Source organism: Monodelphis domestica, chromosome 7 (assembly GCF_027887165.1).
Source record: "Monodelphis domestica isolate mMonDom1 chromosome 7, mMonDom1.pri, whole genome shotgun sequence".
Taxonomy (NCBI): Eukaryota; Metazoa; Chordata; class Mammalia; order Didelphimorphia; family Didelphidae; genus Monodelphis; species Monodelphis domestica.
The window spans coordinates 66,220,833-66,247,003 of record NC_077233.1 but is presented as its reverse complement, the minus strand read 5'-3'; the positions used below and the strand labels follow the sequence as shown (position 1 = coordinate 66,247,003).

At 38.6% G+C, this 26,171-nt stretch overlaps 1 protein-coding gene across 2 annotated transcripts in view; it reads right to left on the bottom strand.

The window, feature by feature from the left end:
- Positions 1-25,800, bottom strand: part of FBXW12 (F-box and WD repeat domain containing 12) — a 32,085-nt gene extending 6,285 nt beyond the window's left edge. Inside the window, exons 1-6 of one of the 2 annotated variants that reach the window (XM_007500356.3) lie at positions 25,194-25,800; positions 23,699-23,736; positions 14,783-14,943; positions 13,332-13,450; positions 8,355-8,564; positions 3,175-3,339 (exon numbers count right to left, since the gene is read on the bottom strand). In XM_007500356.3, coding sequence (XP_007500418.1) covers positions 3,175-3,339; positions 8,355-8,564; positions 13,332-13,450; positions 14,783-14,943; positions 23,699-23,736; positions 25,194-25,289 — 789 coding nt within the window. In that variant the 5' untranslated portion in view covers positions 25,290-25,800. Of the gene's footprint in view, positions 1-3,174; positions 3,340-8,354; positions 8,565-13,331; positions 13,451-14,782; positions 14,944-23,698; positions 23,853-25,193 lie in introns of both variants that reach the window. The other variant, XM_056804791.1, reaches the window with a different exon arrangement.
- Between the last annotated feature and the right edge of the window lie 371 nt (positions 25,801-26,171).

Here is a 26,171-nt window from a genome sequence, read left to right as displayed (position 1 = left end):
ACTCCCCACTTTTCAGGCAAGTTTCTTTTTGCTCACTAACACGCTTTCCCTCTACCCCCTTCACTCAGGAACCTCTCCTCCTCTAAAGTTCGCTCCACAGGAGTGCAAACGATCCAGGGGACTGTTGTCTCCCCAAGTCATTCTGCCTCCTTTCTCGTTTACCTCCCTCACAGTCTTCTTTTCTACTTCAAACTTTGCCCTTACTCTTGATGGTGTACACTCAAATCCCCTTGCAGACTATCCATTTCCTTAATAGCTCCTATGATCTGCCCTGCCACACACAGGGAAGATAAGACCACTGATTCCCATCATAACCCACAGCATTCCACTTTTACAATCCAGAACTTCTGTATCTGACCATAACTTCCTGTCCTTCCAGTTCACCCTGTACCTCATCCCTTCTAAACCCAGCCTTCAACCTCACAGTAAGCTCTAGTCATTCCACCCCTCTGTTCCCCCCTCTTCATCACCTTCCACTGGTCTCACTTTCATCCCATCAAAATCTCCACTCTGTAGCTAATTCCCCTTTACACTGCTCTCAACCCTTCGATGCCTTGTCTCGTTTTCCTATTACCACTCCATTTTCCAGGCCCCGATTCTGGATTCCTCCTATCGTTTACGATCTCCATTCCTACTCATGAGCTGGAAACACTACTAGGGGGGAAAAAAAAGCATATATCTGGGCTGACGGGATTCATTACAAATTAATGTTTTCTATTCTCGACTTGGGCCCATACCACTTCACGACCAGCATCTTTTCCCTGATGGACTCCATAATACTACCGACAATGGCTGTCCAAATTTTTTTATCTCCCGTTTTGTGAGCTCCTTGAGGGCAAGAAATATCATTTGTCTCTTTTTCTACTCCCAGTGCTTAGCACAGTGCTTGGCACATAGTAGGAGCTTAATTAATGTTTATTGGTTGATATATTTCTAAACCATATCAGATATTTTAACTTTCTTCATTCCTCTCTCTCAGAAACATATACTCTGCTCTTGGGACTCTGAGCTCTGTTAGGAAAGCCTTTCACTGATGTTACCCAGAAAGAGGCATCCTCATCACTTCCTGGCCATTTCCAAAGCATGCCACATATGTGCCAGCCTCCTCCTAGCCCCCTGTATGTGCTATCTTCCCCAAATAGGAGTGCTTCCCACCCCCATTTTTATACTTTTAGTTTTATTGATGGGTGTTGTTTTTCTGTGGCATCTACAAATCACTTCTACTTCAGAAGGAGTTTCATTTAACAAGGGAAAACAATTAATTAAAATTAATAATACAGTGATCTCACCTGAAAGTAAAACATTTTACATCTGGAGTTCAATCCCCACACCTCACTAATTTAAAATGATTAACAAAAATTTGTTTTTTCTTTCTCCCATCCATCCTTCCATCCCTCACCCCACTGGGAAAAAAGTGAAATTCTTCTAAAGAAATATGCATGGTCAAGCAAAACAAATTCTCCCAATATACATTAATCTCTCTCTCTCTCTGAAAAATAGAGCCACTTATGCCTCATTCTGCACTCTAAATCCCTCTTCACCTTGTAATGGGTAGCCTGTGTCATTATCAGTCCTCAGGAATCAGATTAGGTATACAACATACAGAAATAAATGAATCTAATATCCTCGTATTAAAATAAACACTGGGGTAAAGACTGACTTATCTGATGAAAACTGGACAGCAATATGGAAAAAAATTAGATTTATACCAACATCTCACATCTTATACAAAAAGAAGGTCCAAATAGATAGAGGATCTAAATATAAAAAAGTCACATCATAAACAAATTCAAGAGGCATAGAAAAAAATTACCTATCAGATATGTGTATAGGAGAAAAGTTCATGCCCAAATAAGAAATAAAAAATCAGAGAACATTAAAATAGATAATTTTGATTACATAAAAACTTTTTTTCAAAACAAATCTAACGAAGGAAACAATTGAGATAATATCAATGTAGTAAATATCTCAGAAAAAAAGATCTCATTTCCAAGTTATAGAAGAAATTGTGTTAAATCTATGAAAAAGACTCTACCAATTGATAAAATGGTCTCAGGATATGAACAAGCAATTCCCAAGGGATGAAACCCTGTCTTTTTATAGCCACAGGGGAAAACATGCTCCAAAACACCACTAGTTAGAGAACTGCAAACTAAAACGATTTTGAGATTCCATATTATGTCCATCAGAATAGCAATGACAAAAAAGAAAAATAAATACTGAAGAGGCTGTGTGAAAACAGGCACACTGATGTACTGTAGGTGGACTTGGGTGATGGGTACAACCATTCTGGAAAGCAATTTGTAATTATACACAAAAAGTTACTAAAGAGTGGCTTTGACCCAGCTATATCATTGCCAATCTATACTCAAAAGAGAGGAAAGAAAGAGGAAAAGATCTTCTAGATACAAAAATGTTTACAGCAGCTCTTTTTTGTGATAGTAAAAAGTTGGAAATTAAGAGAAGAGCCAATACCTGAGGAACTATTGAATAAGCTGTACAATGTGAATGAGATGGAATATTATTGTGCTATAAGAAATGAGGAAAACAAATGATTTCAAAAAGACAGAAAGGGGCAGCTAGGTAGCACAGTGGAGAGAATGCCAGGACTGGAGTTAGGAAGACTTGGGTTCAAAATTGACCTCAGACCTTGGGCAAGTCACTTAACTCCTATTGCCTAGCCCTTGCCAATAAAGACTTAGAGAGATGCCTAAAACACTGAAAGGTTAAGGATTATGTCCCGAGTCACACTGCCCAGTAATTGTCAGAGACAGAACTTGAAACCACATCTTCAAGTGTTGAAGGCTTATTTCCTCCTCACACTGCCTCTCAGTAACTCTCCAGTAACTCACAATAAAGGACTCATTTTCCCTTGGGAAAAGACAGCTTGGAGGCTAGCAGACCCTTAGGAACAATTCTAGGCCAGAACAGATCTGTACCTCTGTCAGACTTCTCTGTTGCACTTATTTTCTAACAAGTAAAGTACTTCTGTTTTCTTTAGAGTACTTCAAGCTCCTGGTTCCCATCATAAAACAATGGGCCTCGGACAAAGTAGGTACTAATAACAGTGTACTGGATTGAAGTGAAACAAAGGTTGGACCCTATTCCCTTAGCATGTCATCAGTATTTTAGGCTCTACAATCCAGGGGAGACATTTCTCAGAGAAAGCTTTACCTTTGCCGAAATATCTGGAGTCTCCGGGGAGCCAACTAAAATCCAGTTCTTGTCAGGTGAGCGGCGTAGCAAATCCATATTACAATCTTGAAATGCAATAATTCGGGACACCTCTGTCAAGCATGGAATTGTTAAGGTAAAAATCACACCTTCCTTAAGGGCTACCTAAAAAGAGGAAAAAGTAGAGATGTCTATAATGTGGTGGGAATAAACAGAACTCACAAAGCAGCTAAGTAGGAGCCTAATCTTACAGTAGAAATATGTTTATGGCATCTGAGATCACACACCATAACCTCTTAGTTTATGCTTATTGGCTACTGTCAGCTTTGTCCTAAACCAAAACAAAATAACAAAAATCTTAATGAATAGCTAGTTAAGAAAATGGTTCCTGAGGATGGGATTTGGATTTATGGAGATGCCAGATTACCAGAGAAGGATGTAGAACAACTAACAATTTGCAAGGGGGAAATATTGGAAGCTTTCTAAAACAAAGTAAGGGCAATCCCTTTCTCCACACATTTGGCCTCATCTAGAAATACAAGCAATAGCAGTAAAACAAGTGAAAGAAATTAAAGGCATAAAGATTGGTGAAGAGGAAAAAACTGGTGATATATGATGTATTACTTAGAAAATCTTAGGGGGGCAGTAATGAAAGTAATTGATATTATTTAATAGCTTCAATAAAGTAACAGGTTACAAAATAAACTCACAAAAGCAACAACATTTCTATATAGCAACAAGAAAAGATGAGCAAAATCCAGAAATACTGATCTTCAGTAATTACAAAAAGCATAAAAATTAGGACATGAATCTGTAAAAGTCCTCTCAGTTCCTGTGTACTTACAATCGCCAAATGCTCCTTAAAGAAATAAAGAATGACTCATATAACCGAGTGGATATTAAGTGATAATGCCAAGGCTATGCCAATATAAAAAAATGACAATATTACCAAGATTAATATACAGATTTCAATGATATATCTATCAAACTAGTAAAGGGATATTTTGCAGGGCTAGGCAAAATAATAATAAAAGATGAGGAATATCAAGGGAAATAATGAGAAAAAGCAGAAGTGAAGAGATAATAGCATTTGGAGACCTCAAATCATATTATAATGATAAAATATATTCAAAAATAATCATCAAAAATTTCAAATAAAAAATATTGGTTAAAAATAGATCAATGGAACAGGTTAGATAAGGAAGAATCTGAAACAATTGAATCTAATGATCCAGAGTAAAAAATCCCCAACATACAATAACTAGGGAAGAACTTTGTATTTAACAAGAATTGCTAGGAAAACTAGAAAAAACACTGATAAAAATTAGATTAGATCAACATCTTATGTCATCTACCATAATAAACAAAATGAATATGCAATTTAAATATTAAAGATCACATTATAAAAAATTAGATGAGAATTAGATCAGATGCTTTCCCTAGCTATGGCTAATTCTTAACCAAAGGATAGAGGCAACTACAAAAGATAAAGGGATCATTTTGGTTAGATGAAATTTTGATGAATAAACTTAATGCAACCAGGATAAGAAATCAAATAGTCATGGATATTTCTGATAAAAATCTGATAAGATATGTAGATAACAAACAAATGTTAAGACAAAAAAGTCATTTTCCAATAGAAAAATGGTCAGAGATAAAAAACAGTTCTTAAAAGAGGAATAAACTATTAACAACCATATGAAAAATACTATATAATAAATAAGAAAAATAATGGTAACAGCTAACTAACATTTATATAGCACTATGTACCAGGCACTGTGCTAAGCACTTCACAATTATTATCTCATTTGATCCTCACAGAAATTCTGGGAGCTGACTAGCATTATTATCCTTATTTTACAGATGAAGAAATTAAAGCAAACGGGATTAATTCACTTGCCTGTAGTCACACATCTAGTAAGTGTCTAAGTCTAAATTTGAACTCGTCTTTCTGACTCCAGACTCAGTGCTACTGCATTCAGAGCCACCTTTGATGTTTCCCATCATGCCCAAACAAGCAAAGATGACAAAAGATAAAAATAATAAAATCTTAAAGGTACTGTGAACAGATTGTCACACAAATACATTGTTAGTGGAGCTCTGAACTGGTCCCACTATCCTGGAAGTGATTTGAAACTAGGTAAAGAAAGTGATGATAACATTTATAGCCTTTGGGTCAGAGATCTCACTGCTAGGCATGTACCCTAGAGAGACAACTGATAAAAAGAAAAACCCTATTTATAACAAAGTATTTTTAATAGCATATTTCATAGTAGCAAAGAACTGGAAACAAAATAGATATCCATTTGTTTGGGAATGACTAAACAAACTGTAGTATTTAAACATAATAGAATACTAACGTGTGAAAATGACTATACTAAAATAATGGGTAAAACCTATAATTATAACAAACAACAGTTTATTTAAGCTTATATAATCCTATATCCTTACAACACATAATATTAGAAAGAATGAATATTTTGAATACTGAGAAGCAAGAAAAGGCTTCTGATTAACTGATGAAAAGTGAAATAAGCAGAACCAAAAAACAAAGGACATAGAAATGATGTAAAAATGAAATATAGCAATAAAAATGTATTTTAAAAAATAACAAGTAGGAAAAAGACTACAGAAACTCCAAAAAACATTTAAACCTCGGGCATTCTATAATAGACGTTGAGAAGGCAAAGAAAGCATCAATGAGACAAAAATACTAAAGAGCAAAAGACAGCAAAAAAAATAAGAAGAATAGAGGAAGAAGTAAATTAACATTTCATAGAAAATATGGTCCCTTATTAACAAATGCATTTTGTAGTAGTAGAATAATACTGAGAAACTATGCTTAAGTAGAGTCATTTAAAACATACAGGATGAAAATGAGTGAATACAACAAAATATATTATTCTTCAGACCATTCTATTTCAGCAGTTGCAATCATGTTTTCAGATAAGGCAGCAACAAAAATGAGTGCTCTCAAGAGAAATGCAGAAGTAATATTATGCTTAAATATACCAGGCAGTGAAAAATGTCATAGTTAAATCCAAATGCACCAAATGCCATTGTGCCTATGTACTTAAAAGAAAGGTTGGATGAAGTATAGAAGTACATTAATAGTAATGCAATATGAGTAGGAAACTCACATTCCTCTCTCAAATGGATAAATCCAACAGAAAAAAAAATAAGAGGGACAATATAAAGCAGTAAGGGTTGTTGGAAAAATAAGATTTGTTTGACCTAGGGCAACTTCTGAATAGGATTAAAGAAAATACATCTATTTGAGGAACTTGGGTACTTTTATTTGAAAAAGTGGTCATGTACTGGGCTATTAAGGAATTATGAATAAATACAAACCTGACCAATAGCAATGAACAAAGAAAATATGAGCAAAATATAGATATAAGTAGAGATTTAAAAATACTATTCTAAGTAATAAGTGGGTCCCTATGAGTCATAGAAACAATAATTATATTAATGATAACGGAGAAAACACCCATTATGAAAGCTATAAACTGAAAACATATATTATGCAAGTTAAAGTAGTTCTCAGAGGAAATTTACATGTCTGAAAATTAAAATTTAAAAAATTGAAGAAAGTTATTCAAAGAATTGCAAACTAGTAATAAGCACATAGGAGCAGCTAGGTTACACATTAGCTAAAGCATCAGACCTGTAGTCAGCAGGACTCAGATTTAAATCTGCACTAAGATACCTCCTATTTGTATGACCTTGGGCAAGTTATTTAACTCCAATTGCCTAGCCCATACAATTCTTCTGCCTTGGAACTGATACTTAGTATTCTAAGATAGAAGGTAAGATTTAAAAAATACAACCATATAAAAGACTGCTACAAATCACAAGTAATAACAGAAATGCAAACTAAAATAATTCTGTGGCTTTACTTCACACCCATCAATTTGACAAAAATGACAAAAGATCTAAACTCAACATTGGAAGGGCTATAGAAAGATACAGACTGTGTGTATGTTTATATACTGTCATAGAACTATTCTGGTGTCTAAAATATTCACTTTTTCATTCAAATATCTGATAGCTGGTCATCTGCTCCAAGGAGTTCAAAAGCAGAAAGGTGTCATATATGCCCCAAATAATCAACATTTTTTCATATAAAAGAAAGGAGAGGAAAAGTGAGTGTCCATTAGATGGGAAATGGCTGAACAACTATGGTATACATGAATATATTTATACATACATATGGGGCTTCCAAGTAATTGACAAACCTTTGGTCTCTCTCATTTCTTAATAATGACCGACTTTTGCTTGGAAGCCTTTGTGTATCAGGATATGTTAAGTTTTTTAGTTTATTATTTATTTTTTAAAATTTAGTTAATATTTTCCCATATTTACACAATTCATTTTCTCTCCCTCCCCCTTCCCAGAGCCTATAAACAATTCCCCTGGGTTATACAAATGTTATCACTTGATGCCCATTTTCATATTGTTCATTTTTGCAACAGAGCAATCTTTTAAAACCAAAAATTGAATATCAGAACTGGAAGGGTCATAGAACATACAATGCCAGCATCAGAAGGAACCTTAGAACATAGAATGTTAGAACTAGAAAAGGTCTTATAACACAGAATATGAGAACCAGAAAGGACCTTAGAAGTAGAATGTTAATGCTAGAACGTGCTTCAGAATATAGACCATCAAAACTAAAAAGGGTATTAGAGCACAGAATTAGAAGGGGCCTCACAACACAAGGCACAAGAACTAGGAGTGACCTTGGAGCACAGAATTCTGGAGTTTGAAATGTCCTTAGAGTACATTGTAGGAGTTGAAAGGGATATTAAAGATGCTCTAATTCTAGGATTCTTACCTGGGTTCTTCAGAACCCCAGAGAATCTGTGGTTACAGCTAGGTGGAGGGGGTACACTGGGAACTTAAATGGGAAAAAATACATCTTTTTCCCCCTAGCCTTTGATTTTTTTGTTTTTCCAATTTTTGTTTATCCAATTTCTATGGATATTATTTTATGCATTTAAAAACATTATTCTGAGAAGGGGTCTATAGGAGTCACCAGACTACCCACAGTGCAGTTCAGGACACAAAGAAGGCTAAGAACCCACAAGCTGGTTAATTCATCATTTTATAGATAAGGAAGCAAGCACATACAGAGAAAATAACTTGTTCAAAGTCAAGTATCTCCCAAGTCTACTTACTATCAAGAAGGGCTTATCCGGCGTTCCACAGATCACCATATTACACCAGGTAGAGGCTGTAGTGAAGGTGAACTGCTCCTTCCCAGTCTGTCCATCCCACACTTTGATAGTCCCATGCTCATCCGTGGTGATGATCAGCTGATGTTCAGGTATAGTCAACAGGTTCATCAGCGATGCTGGCTGGAGAGAGCTGGACCAGATCTCAGTGCCCTGGGGAAAGTAAATGCTTATCATTTTCAAGAACTGTTATAGCATACCTAGGGACATGTTACACTGATGTTGTTCCTCTACTTTAACAACCTCTAGGGCTTTCCACTGACCACTAAATAAGGTATAAACTTCTTATTCTAGCATTCAAAGCCCTCCTTGCTTTGATTCCAACCCACCTCTCTATCTTTGCCTGTCAACCTCAATTAAAGAGAACTACCGAAGTAGTAATAATAATAAAGGGTCTTTATCTGAGGTGAGGAGATTGCAGTCTGCTGTCACCCACGTAGCAACATGGCGCAGGGGTACCTACAAGGGGCAGAAGGTGGGAGACAAAGCCTGGAGAAGATGTCACCTAACAACAGAAATCCATAGCCTGGGAGAAGCAGCACCAGCTAGAAGCTGAGGAGTAGTATATGATTGAACCCCCTCAGGCAATTCATGGCTCAGAGAGCAGGGCAGAATCAGCTCATGAAGTCATATGTTGCATCCAACAGCCCTACATTGCTTTGTGCTTCCTGTCCCAGACAAACTCTATTCCCACTCCCATCTACTCCATCATAGAATCAGATTTACAGTTGGAATGCATCTACAAGGCTGTCTAATCCAAAGAGAAGGAAACTGAAGCCTCTGAAGGGAAAAGTTACTTACTCAAAGGCACGTGGGTAGTAAATATAAGAGGCTGATTTGGATCCCAGATCCTCTGACTCCAGAACCAAGTGGTCTTCCATCTGTCCTGCTTTCTAGTCCTACCTATGCAGTCCCCCATTCCTGAAATATTCCCCTCCCACCTATGCCTTTAGAGCCCAATGCAGAAGCTATCTCTTCCACAAAATTATCAGTGATTTTCTCCTCAAATTTGTTACAGTCCTTTACTCTCCCTTGGACTTATCTCATTTGCCCTCATATTAGTCATTCAGTTAGCATTGGGACTACAAAAAAGAAGCAAAAAACTGTCCTTGCCCTCAAGGAGCTCACAATAGTGGGGGGGGGGGGAACAACATGAAAACAAATATATATATATATGTATGTATACACATATATATATATATATCAAACTATACACAGGATAAATAGGAAATAATTTATTCATGTTTTAGCTTTATTTTATTTTAATAATAAATTTCCACATAAATTTTCTGAAGTTATATAATTTATGTTGTCTTCCTCCCTTCTTCTCGTCCCCACTCCAGGAACTGACAAGCAATTCAATCTGGGTTACATATATATTAGCATGCATAACATAATAGGAAATAATTAATAGAAGGAAGTGCTGAAATTAAGAGGGTTTGAGGAAGGCTTCCTGTAGAAAATGGGATGTTAGGGGGCAGCTGAGAAGCTTAGTGGATAGAGAGCCACACCCAGAGATGGGAGGTCCTGGGTTCAAATCTGGTCTCAGATACTTCCTAGCTGTGTGACCCTGGGCAAGTCACTTGACCCCCATTGCCTAGCCCTTACCACTCTTCTGCCTTGGAACCAATACACAGTACTGATTCTAAGATGGAAGGTAAGGATTAAAAAAAAAGTGGAAGTTAAGGGTTAAAAAAAAAGGGGGGGATGTTAGTTGGGACTTAAAGCCAGGAAGCTCAGCAGTTGGAGGAGATGAGATAGCTAATTATCTGTGTACTTTTCTTTCCCAATTAGTTTGTAGATTCTTTAAAATCAGAGTCTATGTCAGATTTAATTTTGACAATGTCGTCAAATTTTGACAATGTCTTGGTGCTTAATAAGTGCTCACCAAATTGAAGAGTTCTGGTAGAATGCCTTCTGAGGATCCTAGCTTAATAAAAATTCTCTTTCCTTCAAATACTTCTCTACTTATTTTTGAATTCTTGAACCACTTGGAAGAAACCTTAAAAGCCATGGAGAGTAACCTCACTGCTTTATGGTGGGGAAAAAAAAATGTGAGGCCCCCAAAAGGTCCTGATGACCCAACCATAAGAGGAAAAGGAATTATCTAAGGTTACTAGAAAATTAGCAACAAAGTTGATACTATTTCCTAAATTTCTCCTTAATTGTATCACTGTGATGACTTAAGTCAACCTCAGAGTGTGCTGGAAATCTTGACTTCTGGAGCCCGATGAACCTTTCCAGAGATTATGTCATGTAATAAAGTCAGCAGAAGTGTTCTCAGGGTCAAATTGAATTCAGTGCCCTTCACTTTTTTTCTATACCTATTGACCCTAAGAATTAAGAGGCAGTAGAGGGGGCAGTCAGACTGAAAGCCAGGCCCAGAGACAAGTCTTGGGTTCAAATTTGGCCTCTGACATTTCCTAGCTATGTGACCCTGGGCAAGTCATTTAACCCCCAATTACTGGCCTATACCTCTCTTTTGCCTTGGAACCAATACACAGTACTGATTCTAAGATGTAAGGAAAGGAATAAAAAAGGCACTGGTCCTGAGACCTTGGTTTGAGGCCAGGTTCTTAACTGGGAGCATGACCATGGCAAGTCCTTGTTCTTCCTAAACCTTAATTCCTTCATCAGTAAAATGAGTACCAGACCAGATGATCTGGTGAAAAGATGACCTGGTGAAAAGTGGTCCTTTTCAGCTTTGCTGTTCTATGATTCTATAATTTTAAGACAAGGAAATTGGTCTGTGGCTTGGACAGTGTGGAAATTAACATGGTTTGCATTAGGTCTTAATGGACCTTCTCAGTATCACCTGATACAGGCCAGAAACAAATGGACCCATTTTAAAGTCAGTTTGGGCTTCTGTTTTCACCTCTCAGGTCAGTCAGATTTGCCTATTTCATGAATTAAGTGGGATGGGTAATAATCTGCCCTAGCTGTGAGATCAATAGTAACCAGACTTACAAAACAGCTAGAAGGAGGGTAAAGAGAAGAAGGTTGTGGTTCACATTATAAAAGGGCTTTGCTTTATCTCTAGATGTCACCACAGGATTGCATTAAAAACATGAACTTGCCAAGTAGGTTTAACAAAAGAAGGATCAGAAGCATTAGATGATGCTTGGTCCTTCAAGATTATTCTTAAATTCTGGTCTGTCTGAAATTTATAAGGTCATAGATTTAGGGTTAGAAGGGATCTGGTTGAATCTCCAAATTTTACATGTAATGTAGGTTATGCAGAGCTGCATAGATATTCTCAGATTCTGGCTGAATATATGTTGAACTCAATCCAAAATTTGGGTGCATCAGAGATGACAAACTTCTTAGCAGCTTCTAAATAAGTCATGTGACCAAGGGCTGAAAGCAGTGGGTGTTTTGGGATGATATGGCAAATGGTGAGTGGTACCCTTGGTCCTTCTCCTCCCTCTCCCTTCTTCAATCTCCCCACCATTTTCCAATTCCTGATAGAGCAAGGAGGTGGATGCTAGGGCTCTCTCCCCTGTGCCACTTAGCTACTTCCATACAACACTGAATTGCTCCTCTTTGCATCTAGACTTCATCCTTCCTAGAATGCTCTCTCCTTACTTCTATATCTTATAACCCCTAGTTTATTCCAAGACAGTTCAAGTGTCAAGGCCTCTTCTGATCCACTCCCCAACTCAGTGCCATTCTTCGCTCTTCCTCAAATTATTTGGTACATATTTTGCGTGTTTTTAATTATTTCAATGTAGTTTTTGTCCCCTTCTCCCTCTACACAATAGACTCTCAGCACCCCGAAGGTAGGGATTATTTGATTTGGGTCTTTTTATCTCCTGTACTTAGCCTGATGCCTGGCACACTGTCAGCACTGAAAGAATGCTTATTTGAGCAAAGATCTATACCTATGCTAGGGCTCATTATTTTCATTACCAAGGGATTATCTGGTTTTCAATGCATGCCACCACAATATTCAATTAAAAAGTTGGGCTCCCCAGCATACTTAAGTTGATATTAAAATAACAATTTTACACACACCTTAGAGGTCTATTAAGAACATACCACATAGTGAGTAGAAACACAGAAGAAAAACAACTGCTTTATCAAAGGGGTTGATGGGGATATGATTGAACATATAGACTCTTAAACTATCACCCTAGTACAAATATCAATAATATGGAAATGTCTTGATCAATGACATATGTAAAACCCAGTGTAACTGTTCATTGGCTATGGGGAGAGGGGAGGGAAAGAACATGAATCTTGTAATCATGGGAAAATATTCTAAATTAATTAAATAAAATTTTCCAAATAAAAAAAAAGAAAGAACATACCACATAGTAACAATTTTACCCAAGTGAGGTACCTCTGCCTTGGGGAGAAAAGCTATTATGAAGGGATCATAGGATAATAAAAATAGAACTAGAAGAGATCTTTGAGGTTATTTATTCATTCCTCTCACTTTAAAAACAAGGAAACTAAGTCCTAGAGAGCATATCAAGATGTCACTTTGTCATGCATGTAAATGTAATTCTTATTAATTAATATTAAAGCTAATTTTGCACAAAGGAGAGAATGCTTATCCTGGAATCAAGAAAAACAGTTCAAATGTTGGCCTATGGCATTTTCTAACTCGGACTCTGAGAAAGTCACTTATCATCTGGGTATCCCAAGCAAGCCACTGAGAGGTTTTGATCCATGTTAATGGGAGGAATTCCCAAATGAGGTGCTTCCTCATTGACAAAAATCAAAGATTTTTTGTATATTTTTTATTAATACAAGAAGAGAAGAACTGAAAATGGGCTGCATGAAGATCTCCCCTGAGGAAGCATTAGAATTTCACCGAGAATTACCCCTGATCTTTTTCTTTGTAGGGCTGTTTCTAAAAATGTCGAATGACTACAATGAGGAATACTGTACCTCCAGCCCTGTTGCTGGACTCACCTCTTGTACATTCCAGGCACAAAGAGTACAGTCAGTTGACACAGTACACACCACTGACTTCTCCTGTCCATCAAATGTGTGTTCATTGGCTGAGAGGTAAGCAACTCCATTTATCCTTCCTGAAATGAAAAGCAAATAGATCCCCTTTGACCAAAGGATGCAAATATTTGGGTTTCTCTTATAACTATGATAAAAGGAAGCTCAGAAACTCTTTGCCCCTCTTTAAAAAAAATTAAATTGGTTGTAGAACAGTTGAAAAAATGGATTTGACTTGCTTAAGGGAAATGTGATGAATTCTAGCATTTTCCTATGCCTGGACCTCAATTTCCTCATCTGCAAAGTAAAGTTGGACTAGATAATACCTAAAGTCCCTTCTAGTTCTATCATTCTATATTGTTAAGTCCCTTTGAGATCTTAGAGTCATATATAATGTCTGAACATTCTATAGTTGAAGGTCCCCTCCAGCACTAACATTCTATTCCAAGGTCTCTAACATTTTATCTTTGAAGGTCCCTTCTAGCTCTAACATTCTATGATTCTAAATGAAACACCATTTAGGAAGAATTCCAGACAGAATTTCTCCCCTGAGAATTTAGGCAAGTGGAAGAATCCATGGAAACCTGCTCAGGGAAATGTATTTAAGTTAAAAAAAAAATTATCTGAATGAAAGCATTACTAGGGCAAATGACTTCCCAAGTCACTAGGCCACAAAATTAGTCCCAACCATATTTCTCCCATGTTACCCACTTTTGTCCCTGGCATTACAGTTTATAAACACTTATTGTATGACATGATATGTTCTTAAAATGTGTTCATATTTATTACTCATTTGTTCCTTATAAAACAGCTTTGTGAGGTAGGCAGGGTTGAATCATTTCTTCTCTTCTAAAGATGAGGAAACTAAGGCCCAGGAAATTAAATATCTCAGTTAGGGTCACATAGCTTATTAGAGGCAGAAAACACAATTTTTTTGTTCCTGACTCTATGATTCTGAATGAATTCATTTAAGAGGGAATTCCAGATGGAAAGAATTCCTCCCTTGAGGTAAGAGTTCAGAATCTACTATATCATAGTCTCTCCTGATATCAGAATATATGTGATTCTGCTTGTAGCCTTCGCTCTCATGACCTTCTTCTAACTCACAGTCCCATAATCACCATAATAAAAGGAATGGGAAGGAGAGGTGGGAGTCAGAATATTTCTCTGGGTCTTGGGCTGGTGAGTCAGAAAGATTTGGGTCCAAATCCTACCTCTGACACTTCTGTGCTGTATGTGCAAGTCACATCACCTTGCTGACCTTAGTATTCTCTTCTGCAAAAATGGGAGCAATACACACCTTCCTCACAGGGCTGCTATGAGCCTTAAATAATAAGCCATTCTATAAGCCATTCTACAGACTTTCAAGAACTAAGTATGTGTCAGTTGCTGCTGGTACTCTTAGTATTTATTACCTTCATGCCCTGAAATGGCTTTGCAAGTAAAATCTTGTGCTCGTCCACGTGCCATCTGGTGCTCCAGTTGAGAACGATGGAGGTAATATTGCTTCCATGTCTGTACTCCTTCACTCACTCGAGATACGTTGCAGAAAGTCCATCGGCTCAGGCTTAGCCTCCTAAAAGAAAGTGTCACTTGGGGCTCAAGTGGTTTCTCTTGCCTCTTAGAAGTAAGGGAGGGCAGTCAGTCAATAAGCATTTAAGTGCCTACTACGTGCCTGGCATGGAGGATACTAAGACAAGCAAAGGACCGTCCTTGCCCTCTAGGAACTCACTGTTGAACAAGGGAAGCACCACAGCTATGCTATATGCAAGCTATAGACAGGATAAAATGGAGATAATCAACATAGAGAAAGAACTTCATAAAAAGGCATCAGGAAAAAAACTTCTTGCAGAAGATGATATTTTTAGCTGAGACTGGAAGAAAGCCAAGGAGGTCAGGAGGCAGAGATGAAGAGTGAGAATACCATTCCTCAGGGATCCAGGGAACGACTGTAACCTGGAGATGGAATGTATAAGCAATGACAAGGAGGCCAGTGTCCCTGGATCACAGAGTTCATGGTGAAGGAGAAGGTAAGATGACTGGAAAGGTAGGAGGGGGAGTGATTTGAATGCCAAACAGATGATTTTTTTATATGATTCTCTAAGGGATAGAGAGTCAATGATATAGAGTAGGGGGTAGAGGTGATCTAGTCAGATCTTCCCTTGAGGAAGTTTAATTTGTCAGTTAGGCTGGAATGGGTTCCATTAAAACATCTAGAAGGGGGCTGCTAGGTGGCCTGGTGGATTGAAAGCCAGGCTTACAGATGGGTTCAAATCTGGCCTCAGACACTTCCTAGCTGTGTGACCCTAGGCAAGTCACTTAACCCTCATTGCCTATCCCTTACCACTATTCTGCTTTGGAACCAATACTTAGTATTGATTCTAAGATGGAAGATGAGGGTTTCTTAAAACCATCTAAAACATTTTAATTATTAAGAAAACTACCACAAAGATAAAGTTCAAGTGAAGAATTTGGGGTTTGGTTAGCTGAACTGCACTGGAGGAAGAAGGATAAAATCCATTCATTATTAAATTGAACACCGTATATATAAACACTGTGTACCAAGTGCTAGGGATAGAAACAAAAACAAGAGAAAACAAACCCTAAAGTACCTTCAAAGGAACTCACATTCTATTGGGGAGAAGGAATAGAAAAACCACACAAATATAGACACAAAGTAATTTGGGGGAGAAAGGAAGCCAAGTGATGAAGGCTTTCAGGAGGGATCAGGAGGTGACCTAAATCCCAGGAATCCCAGGATATCATAGGAGATTTAGAGCTTTAGATCTAGAAGGTATCTTAGAAGTCATTAAATTCAATGTTAAAAAAAGAAGACATACTGGAGTGTATTCTCTAGCTTCAGTTTTTTATCTATAAAATATGGATTATATTTTCACTACCTATCTCAAAAGCCTATTTCCAGGAAAGTACAGAGTTAGGGTCAGAAGAACATTTCATTCACTAGGAAATGCCTCTAATAATATTCAATGGAAAACTCAAGATTTCTTCAACAGTCTTACTTACTTGCAATATATTTTTTAAATTTGCATATTATTTTAAAATGATGCTTAATTGTCTTCTCTACTTACATGTCATCATCTTCATATTTTAACACTACAGGAGAGCAAAATTTGTTGTCAAAACATTGTATTAGGCATTGATGAAGATTTTGGGCTTGGGCCATGGCCATAAGGAACAAAGTCAACTTCTCACCAACCATTCACTAAAGAAGAGTAACTCCTCCAAAGATACCTGGGAGGCAATGCCAAAGTTAATTAAAATCTACCAGGTGTGACTATAAAATAATGCAGCTGACTTAACCCACATGCCAGAACTTGTTTACAAACAAAAGTACTGTCTTTCAAAGTAATCATAAGGGAGGCCATAGATGCATGTCTACAGCAATGCTGCACCTCAAAGCATCTTTGGACCTCCCTTTCCAAAATTATCAAAAATGTCTCTTTTGTGGAATCTTCTCTGCCCCTAGTTATTAACCTCCCCCTTAATCATAGATCTGACAGGTACCTCATTCCATTCTCTTTCTCTTTTTTTTCACAACATGCCATTTTTATATTTAGGACAACTGTTTCCATTTGGAGTTATTATGACAATCAATCCATAAGCAATTTATATAGTGCCTATTATTTGCCAAATATTGTGTGAGGTGCCAGCAATACAGAAAAAAGAAAAACAAGCCATACCTTCATCAAGCTCATGTATGATCTGTTTAATTAGGAGAGACAAAATGTACACGTGTGTGTGTGTGTGTGTGTGTGTGTGTGTGTGTACACAGAGAAGCCAGTTCAAAGGGTGGGAGATAAGTACCAACAGCAAGGTGGTACAGGAAAGGCCTTGTAATGTCTAAATTGGGAGGAGGAATAAGGAACAAAAGGTGAACAGCCAGCCCAAATGCAAAAGCACAACAGCTGGAAAGTCAAAGATTAGCAAAAAGGCAGCTGCCTTGACCACAGTGTAGGTGAAGATGTCAGTGAGTAATAATTCTGAAAAAGGAGGCTGGGACTAGATTGCGAAAAGCTTTAAATGCCAAACAGAGCAGTTTGTATTTGTTCCTAGGGGCAACTAGGAGCCAGGGGAGTTTCCTCAGTAGGAGAGTTATACAGTCAGACCTGGGGCTGTTGAATAGAAGATGGATTGAAGTGGGGAGGCACTGAAGGCAAGGAACTCAAGTAGGAGACAACTGTAACTGTCCAGGCAAGAGGTCTAAACCAGAGTGGTGGACCTATAAATGGAGAGAAGAGGATGAATGCAAGATATGTAGAGCATGTACTCTTAAAGTGGTCTGGGGGCCCCCTGGGAGTTCCTTCCAGTTGTAGGACTACAGTCCTATAATCATGTACAAAGCCAGATGTTGAGTCTCCTTTGCTCATGCTCATTCCCTTTATTTTTTTTCTCATTTTAATGCTATAGTTAGCACTATAATTACATACTAGTGCTAACAGCTGGAAAAGCTTTGAATGTTTCTTCCAACAAATAATGCCTGCTCTTGATTTTAAGTACTATTGTTCACATAAAGGAAAGATCTTATGCTTATGTTTTTTTTTTTTAGAAAAAGTGAAATTCTCTGAGAGCTATATTGCATAAAAAGTAGTAAATATATTGTACTTTCGTGAAAGAAAGCCACTTAAGAGAAAATGAAATTCTCCAAAACTACATTATAAGATGTAAAACAATGTGAACATTAATGTTTACTGTATTTTGCAAAGATTTTTTCCATGACTTTTGTTATAATCATGTGTTTTATTGCTTTTTTATTAATATAATTGCATTTAAATTTTTCCTACTGTAAAACAATTCTTAAATTCCTTTAATATGTCCATAATAACTAATTCCATGGACATATCAATGAAGTGATTTTATAAACATATTATTTAATATTTGTGCATCGATATTTTCATAGCCCTTAGTGACACTGAGCTAGAGTTTTCCTTTCCATTCTCTCTCTCTTTACTAAGTTGGGCTTCAGGCCCATTGCTTTAATTACCTTGCCTTATTTTCCAGGTCTGTTGTTTTTGATAGTAGATACCTCTCCGCTTCCTTCAATTTCTCTCTTAATTTGCTTTAATTTTTTTTTGCTGTAATTGAATTCTAAAATTCTTTTATTTTCAAGGGTATTCACTGCTACCCTCTCAAATTCTGTTCTAAGCTTTTTATCTCTTAGTCTATTAAGATTGCAAACTACTCTTGAGGTTCTTGTGAGCATTCTATTTTCTTTTCTGGGGTTCTAGTTCTAGCTATTAAGTACTTTCTTCTCTGTGATTGGAAATCTCTGATCTCAGTTTTCACTATTTTAAGGCATTTTCTGTTTAATCCTTTATCAGTTTTTCTGATCTATCTATCTATCTATCTATCTATCTATCTATCTATCTATCTATCTATCTACATGTAAATACACATACATATTCATTCCCAGAATTCAACTCTAGAGAAGAAAGAGTATGTGCATGAGTTTCTTTTCCTCCCAAACCTGCTTAGGAGCAGAATCTGCTGATTCTTCTAGTTTCAGTGAGGGTGGGGAGTGACTAGTAAAGTCCTCTTCTGAAAATACACTCCAAAATTCTCCTGCTTTGCAGCCTTTGGAGCTGCTACCACATGGAAACTTTAATGTCAGCCTCAAAGAAGGGTGGGTGGGAATGAACACAGTGCAAAAAGAGTGGGAGTCCAAGAGCAGTGACAAACTGTTTGAAGGTTCTTGGTAGTTGACTAGCCCACCTGCTGTTACTCTCAGACTCCTGGGCTCTGCTCACTTGCCCAACCCCAGACAGCTGCATGGTGTGGTGGGGGCAGGGGCTGAGGGGTCAAGCAAAACAGATAGTTAGGAAGTGATAGTGTGGGTCTACTATATAGGAAAAAAATAATAGCTTTTACCTTCTGTTTTAAAATGGATATTATTTATTAATTTATTAAATTTATTAATTTATAATTTAGTATTAGTTCCAAGGCTGAAGAGTTAGGGCTAGGCAATTGGGGCTAAGTGACTTGCCCAGGGTCACACAGATAGGAAATGACCCAAGATTTCCCATCTTCAAGTTTGATTCTCTATCCACTAAGCCACCTACCTACCCTTGGCTCTGCTATTTTTCAAGTTTCTACTTGAATTACCTTGATGGAGAATTCTTTTTCTTTCTAGTCTTTTAATTGTTCATACTTCTTACTTTCTTAGGCTTAAGGCACAGCCTTTTGTACCATTTGTAGAAAGGCTACAAGTATTTGCAATATCAGTCTTATACCTGATCTTGTATACTTCCATTGTTTTCCAAATACACTTTTATTAAGCACCTTTGCCGCTGATGTTCAATCATTTTTCAGTCTTGTCTGACTCTTCATAACAGTGACCTTTACTGGGGTTTTCTGGACCTTTAAAGATGCTGAAGTGGTTTGCCATTTCCTTCTCCAGTTCATTTTACAGATGAAGAAATTAGTGACTTGCCTGGGATCACAAAGCTATTCTTGAGGCTAAATGTGAACTCAGATCTTTCTGATTCCAGCCTAGAGCTCTATCTGCTATGCTGCTTAGATGCCCTAGACTTTCTATGCCCAATCTTCTTTATCAGATTGCCCCTACAATCACAGGATCAGAGGATTATAGATCTGGAGTTGGAAGAGGTCTTAGAAGCCATCTAGTCCAATCTTTCATTATACAAGGAGGGAAACTGAGGCCACATTCACATAGGAAGCAAGTATCAGAGAAAACATTTTAAACCAAATCCTCCTGCTTCAAAGCCAATGTTTCTTCCACTACCACATGGTCTGCTCTTTCTCATTTTTTCTCTCTCCCTAAATGGTTGGTTGTTGTCCTTCATACTTGAAGAGTACCAAAATGACATCCCTGTGGTGGGGTCAATTTACCTGCCATGCACCTGACTGGCTGATTAGATCAGTATGAACTTGGAAGGTTCTAGCACAGGTCAGGTCCAAAGACCTGGATGAATATTTGGAGTAGAAATGTCTCTAAATTTGAGTAGCTCACATTTCTTTTGGGCACCTACAATTTTGCTTTGCCTTCTTTGTTGGGGGCATATTACAAGGACGGTCCTGTGCCAGTGCCTCCAATGTTTCACAATCAATACTAAAATTCTTCGGAAAGACCTGGAGAGTGTTCTTGTATCACTTCTTCTGACCTCCGTGTGAGTGCTTGCCTTGTGTGAGTTCTCCATAAAATAATCTTTTAAGAAAAGCATTTGAACAACATGATCAATCCATCAGTTTTGCTCCCTGCAATGGAGTCTAAATGCTTGACAATTCAGTTCAAGAAAGGACCTCAGTGGGGGGCAGCTGGGTAGCTCAGTGGATTGAGAGCCAGGCCTAGACACAGGAGGTCCTGGGTTTAAATCTGGCCTCAGACCCTTCTTAGCTGTGTGACCCTGGGCAAGTCACTTGACCCCCATTGCCTAGCCCTTACCACTCTTCTGCCTTGGAGCCAACACACAGTATTGATTCTAAGATGGAAGGTAAGGGTTAAAAAAAAAAAGTTCTCACTAGACCCTACCATCTCCCTAAATGATTTTCAGATTTTACTTTTTCCTTTATCAACTTCTTTTTCCTTTATCAACCAAACTCTTGCAAAAAGCTGCCTGTACTCATTACAATCTTCATCTACTTCATTTTTTCTCATCTGTATTCTGGCTCCCAATCTGATTACTCAGCTGAACCTTCTCTCTCCAAAGTCACCAATGACCTTTTACTTGGCAAATTTAATGAATGGCCTCTTCTTTATCTTCATCCTTCTCTACTTCTCTGAAAAAGATGATGTCAATATCTTTCCCTCTTGAATTCACTCTATTCTTTGGGTTTTCAGGAAACTACTCTCTTAGTTCTCTACTTAATTTATCATTCCTTCTCAGACTCCTCTGCTGGACCATAATTTCCAGAATATTCCCTAATTATGGATAAAGTCCTCTCTTGGACTCCCTTCTCTTCCCTTCCATACTTTCTCACTTGGTGATCTCATGAGCTCAAATTAATTTAATTATCTTAATGGTGATCAGTCTTAGATTTATAAATCCAGCTCTAACCACTTCTCTCTACTCATGGCTACCACCCTAGTTTAGGCACATATTGCCTTTCCCCTGTACTATTACAACTGCTTCCTAATTGGTTTTTCTGCATTGGGCCTTTCTATAGTTCTAAATATATATATATATATATATATATATATATATATATATATATATATATATATATATATATATCAGAAAAACTGATAAAGGGATTAAACAGAAAATGCCTTAAAATAGTGAAAACTGAGATCAGAGATTCCTAGGATTCAATCACAGAGAAGAAAGTACTTAATAGCTAGAACTAGAACCCCAGAAAAGAGAATGGAATGTTCACAAGAACCCCAAGAGTAGTTTGCAATCTTAATAGACTAAGAGATAAAAAGCTTAGAACAGAATTTGAGAGGGTAGCAGTGAATACCCTTGAAAATAAAATAATTTTAGAATTCAATTACAGCAAAAAAAAAATTAGAGCAAATTAAGGTTTAGGTTTAATTTAGGTTGCTTTAGGTTAAGAAGTGTTGAAGATATTTTCCTAAGGCACATTTCTGAAAACATCATTCTCTTACTCAAAAGAACTCTGGTGGTTCCCTTTCACTTCTAACTCTAAGATTAAATATAAACTCTTCTGGCATTTAAAGCCTCTCTATAACATTTTCAGCTTTATTATATTTTTACATTTTATTTCTCTCCTTTATGAACATTATGGGCTAGCCAAAGTGGCCTTTTTGCCATTCCTCATATATGGCACTCCATCATTCCATATTTGTACTTGGAATGAATTCCATTTTCCATTCCATCCATTAGAATCCCTAGTTTCCATTCAGGTTTAGCTAAAATGTTACATTCTATATGTGGCCTTTCTAATGCCTCTAAACTCCTAGAGCCTTTCCTCCCAAATTATCTCGTATCTATTTTGTATGTATCTATATACATATATATCATCTTGCCTCCAAGTTAAATTATAATCTCCTTGAAGGTAACTAGAGGTAGAAGTAGACAGCCCTATATCTGGAATCAGGAAGATCAAGGTTGAGATCTGACCTTAGACACTGACTAGCTGTGTGATCCTATGCAAGTCACTTAATCAGTCTGCCTCTGTTTCCTCATCTGTAAAACAGATAATAATTGTACCTATTTTCCAGAATTGTTGAGGATAAAATTAGATGTTTGTAAAGCATTTTATAAACCTCAACATGTCATATAAATGCTAGTTATCATTATTCTTATTCATCTAGTCTGACTAGTACCCTGGGAGGAGTTGGAAAGAAGGAGGGTTCTGGGAGAAGGGTGCCATGTAATATAATTCCAGGGGTAATGGAATGTCAATTTGGGCAGGAAATATGGCTCCTCTTCAGAAAGTGCCTCTTCTTTCAAGAAATGGGTCTGCTATACAGAGGGATTAGTCTGTAATGGTCCAAATAGTGACTGATAGATATATTTTACAATTGCACATTAAAGTCAAAATCCCTTATAATAAATCATAAGGCAAATACTCCTATATGGAGGTAATATGTATCTCCATACAAAGGTACATATGTACAAAGGTAATATGAAGAGGGGAAAGACACTAAAAACTGGAAGGAATCAAGAAAGTTTTCACATAAACATCATGTTTATGTGAACCTGTACCTTAAAGGAAGCTAAAGATTCTTAGATCAAAGAATCAATCATAAATATAGAGATGGAACCTCAGATGACATTTAGTACGACAGATGAGGAAGAGTGAGACCAATGGGGGTCAAGTGACTATTCCCAGGTCATGCTAGAAATAACCAGCAGAGGTGGGATTTGACTTCAGGTCCTCTGACACTGAAGCCCCAGTATGGAATTGTCTTTCTGAAAGGGTGGTGAAAGAACACCAGGAAGTCTAGGTATTTGGAACCAGCCTGAACAAAGGCATACAAATGAGAGGTGGAATTTGAATGTAACAGGGGCCTGGAGAGGCTAGAAGCAATCACAGAATCCTGCCATGAAGAAAACAGCGTTTATTGACCAAATTCCTGTTAGACAAAGTATGGTCAGTAAGCTAGTTTGCCTGAAAGGTTGAATGCAAAGGAAGAGGAATGTAAAATGACTGGAAAGGCAGGAAAACTGAAGGAGCCATAGATGGGTATAGTCCTGGACAAACCATTCCTGAGGAATAAGAAAAAAATTTCCCATCTCCCCAATCACTCTCTTCTATTTTTTTGTCTCCCTATCAAGAAACAGGGCTGAGCAGAAAGGAGGCACTCAGTAAAAGACTGATGGATTGTTTTCCTTTCCTGAAACTGGGGTCACTTTCCTCCAAACCTCATTCTTCCTTCATTCACTCACCTCCACAGGAAGGCAGACTCAGCAGCTTCATTCCAGACCTGGAAAGGGAAAGGGAGAAGGGAGATAGAAAGAGAGAAACTTTGGGGGAAATATCAGTTACTCTGGTCTCCTGACTTGTTGATGTATTTGGAATATGTCCTCCCAGGGAGTAGCCCTGAAGGAAAGGAAAAAGAGAGAAAGCTAGAATTTAGCAACTCAGCATCCAAACTCAGTATACCATCTGCCTTCCCAATGTTCCTCTGAAATTTTAGGTTGGTTTTCTCTGAAACTAAATAAACCTTGGACCCATGTTGTCTATATTATTCTATTATTAAGAAACAGCTTTTTATGGAAAGAATTAGAAGTCAGAATCTAAGTTCAAATCTTTTCTCTACAATCATGCCAAATCGTTTAACTTCTCTGAACCTCAAGTTTTCTCAACTTTAAAATGAGGATAATTAAAAGCTGGCTTTCCTTAACTTAATTACAAGGTTGTTATGAGGCTCAACTGAGGTTACTTTTATTTATTTTATTTTTTTTAATCCAGACCTGATTCGCTCCTCCCCAACAATCCCCAAGTCACATGCCTCTGTCCAGTCCCTTAGACCAGGCTACCTGCCAATACATGCCCCTGGTCTTTAAAGATGGTGGAGTAAAGGGACTATTCAGTGTATCTAAGACTGTAAAAAAAAAAAAAGCATCATTTGGAACTCCTAGATCACGCCCCATGTCTACCCACAACAAATGCCAATCAAAACAGAAAGCAAACCAGAGAACTAGCCCTGAGAATTTCCCTTATCCTTTCTTTTAGAGGAGAAATCTATTCAACAAATACATTTTTCGAGTTATCCATGACCTCAAAGTCTCCCTCCAACAAACAAAACAATTCTAGGCTAGATGATGAAAAAAACCCAGGGGCTCTGCCCCACCTCTGCCGCTAACTGGCCTGGCGAATCTCTCTTTGAATCCACCTTATGATCCTATATGTAAGGTTATTCCATTCAGTTTACATTCAGGAAGCATGCATGTCAGGGTTGGAGGAAGGAAGGGAGCAGGAGAGGGGCGGGATCACGACCCTGTGGCCTTTCCAATTTAATGCCTCCCCAAACAGCAGGAAGAGAAGCCTTTTTAGTTTTGCTCTGCATTATAAAGAAATTGGAGGATCCCAGAGGAACCCGGAGAGGTCAGGACACCCATAGCCTTGTCATGGGCCAGAAGGCCTGACGGGATGGATGGGCTCGGCCGGGTCTCTCCTCTGGCGCTGGAGCGCCCAAGGGATTCAGGTCCTGTGCTTCCGCCCAAACCCTGATGGCCCCACATTAGCCCCTGGACAGCGGCCCCCTCCCGGACCCGTCCCGCCCTTCCCCCTCCCCCATTCAGGTCGGTATGGCAGTGGGAGGGGACTCCAGTACCATCCGCACTGGGCCTTGGGGATGCCCAGACCAGACAAGAGGATGTGGAGCATCCATCGGGGTCTCGGACCGCGGGCGAATGAACAGGGGATGTCGGCCCATACCTTGTCCACCTGGGCCGCGCGGAGCAGGTCCGGCGCTTCCAGGAAAGAGAAGACATGCAGAAGCCCGTCCAGTGACAGCACAGCCTGGGTCCCCATCCTGGGCCGGCCCAGTCCTGTCCGCCCTCTTCGGACCGCCCAGCGGACTTCCTCAAGCAGTGGCTACGCTCGGCCCCGCCCTCCCTCCGCTTCTGTCTCCGCTGCCCCGGCCCTGTCCCCGCCCCCACCCCTAGCTGAACTCGAGGCTTAGCTTCACCCCACCCGCTCCAGCTTAGCCCGCTCAGGGCCTTCGGATCCAATCGCCACAGTCCCGAGCCTCCACCTGGCCTTCGCCACAGGACTCAGTTTCGGGGCCTTGCCCTAGGCGGAAATCCCGTGCTCCTGGGCCAGCCCACCAGGCCTCCTCCCTTCCCAGCCCCCACCCTCGACCCTAACCCCCGCAGGCACCAGGGCAGATAAGGCTCGAAACGGGGCGCCAGGGCTGACTGGGCAAATGATCCCGGGACCTCAGGGGCACAGCGGCCTCCGCCTTCTGCTTCTGTTTTTTTCCACATTAAATTCATCATTTTTATCGCATGCGTGCGTGCGCGTGCGTGCACGAAAGAGAGAGAGAGAGAGAGAGAGAGAGAGAGAGAGAGAGAGAGAGAGAGAGAGGTGTGTGTGTGTATGTGTGTGTGTGTGTGTGTGTGAGATATCACAGGCCTCTTCAAATTATTTAATATAGATACATAAACCTTTCGAATGTGTCTACACAAGCTTGTTGTAGTTATCCCAATAAGTACAAGGAGGTGGCTATTCATGGCAGTAATCAGCCCAGTCCTTTAGTCAATCATATTGAAACGTCTCTAATTTTGCCTTATAATAAAATCAAGGAGTCCTAATTTTTTATGATACCTTTACTTCCCTTAATCAATTTTTTTTAACCCTTCCCTTCGGTCTTAGTAACAGCTCTAAGACAGGACAAAGGCTAGGCAAAAGCAG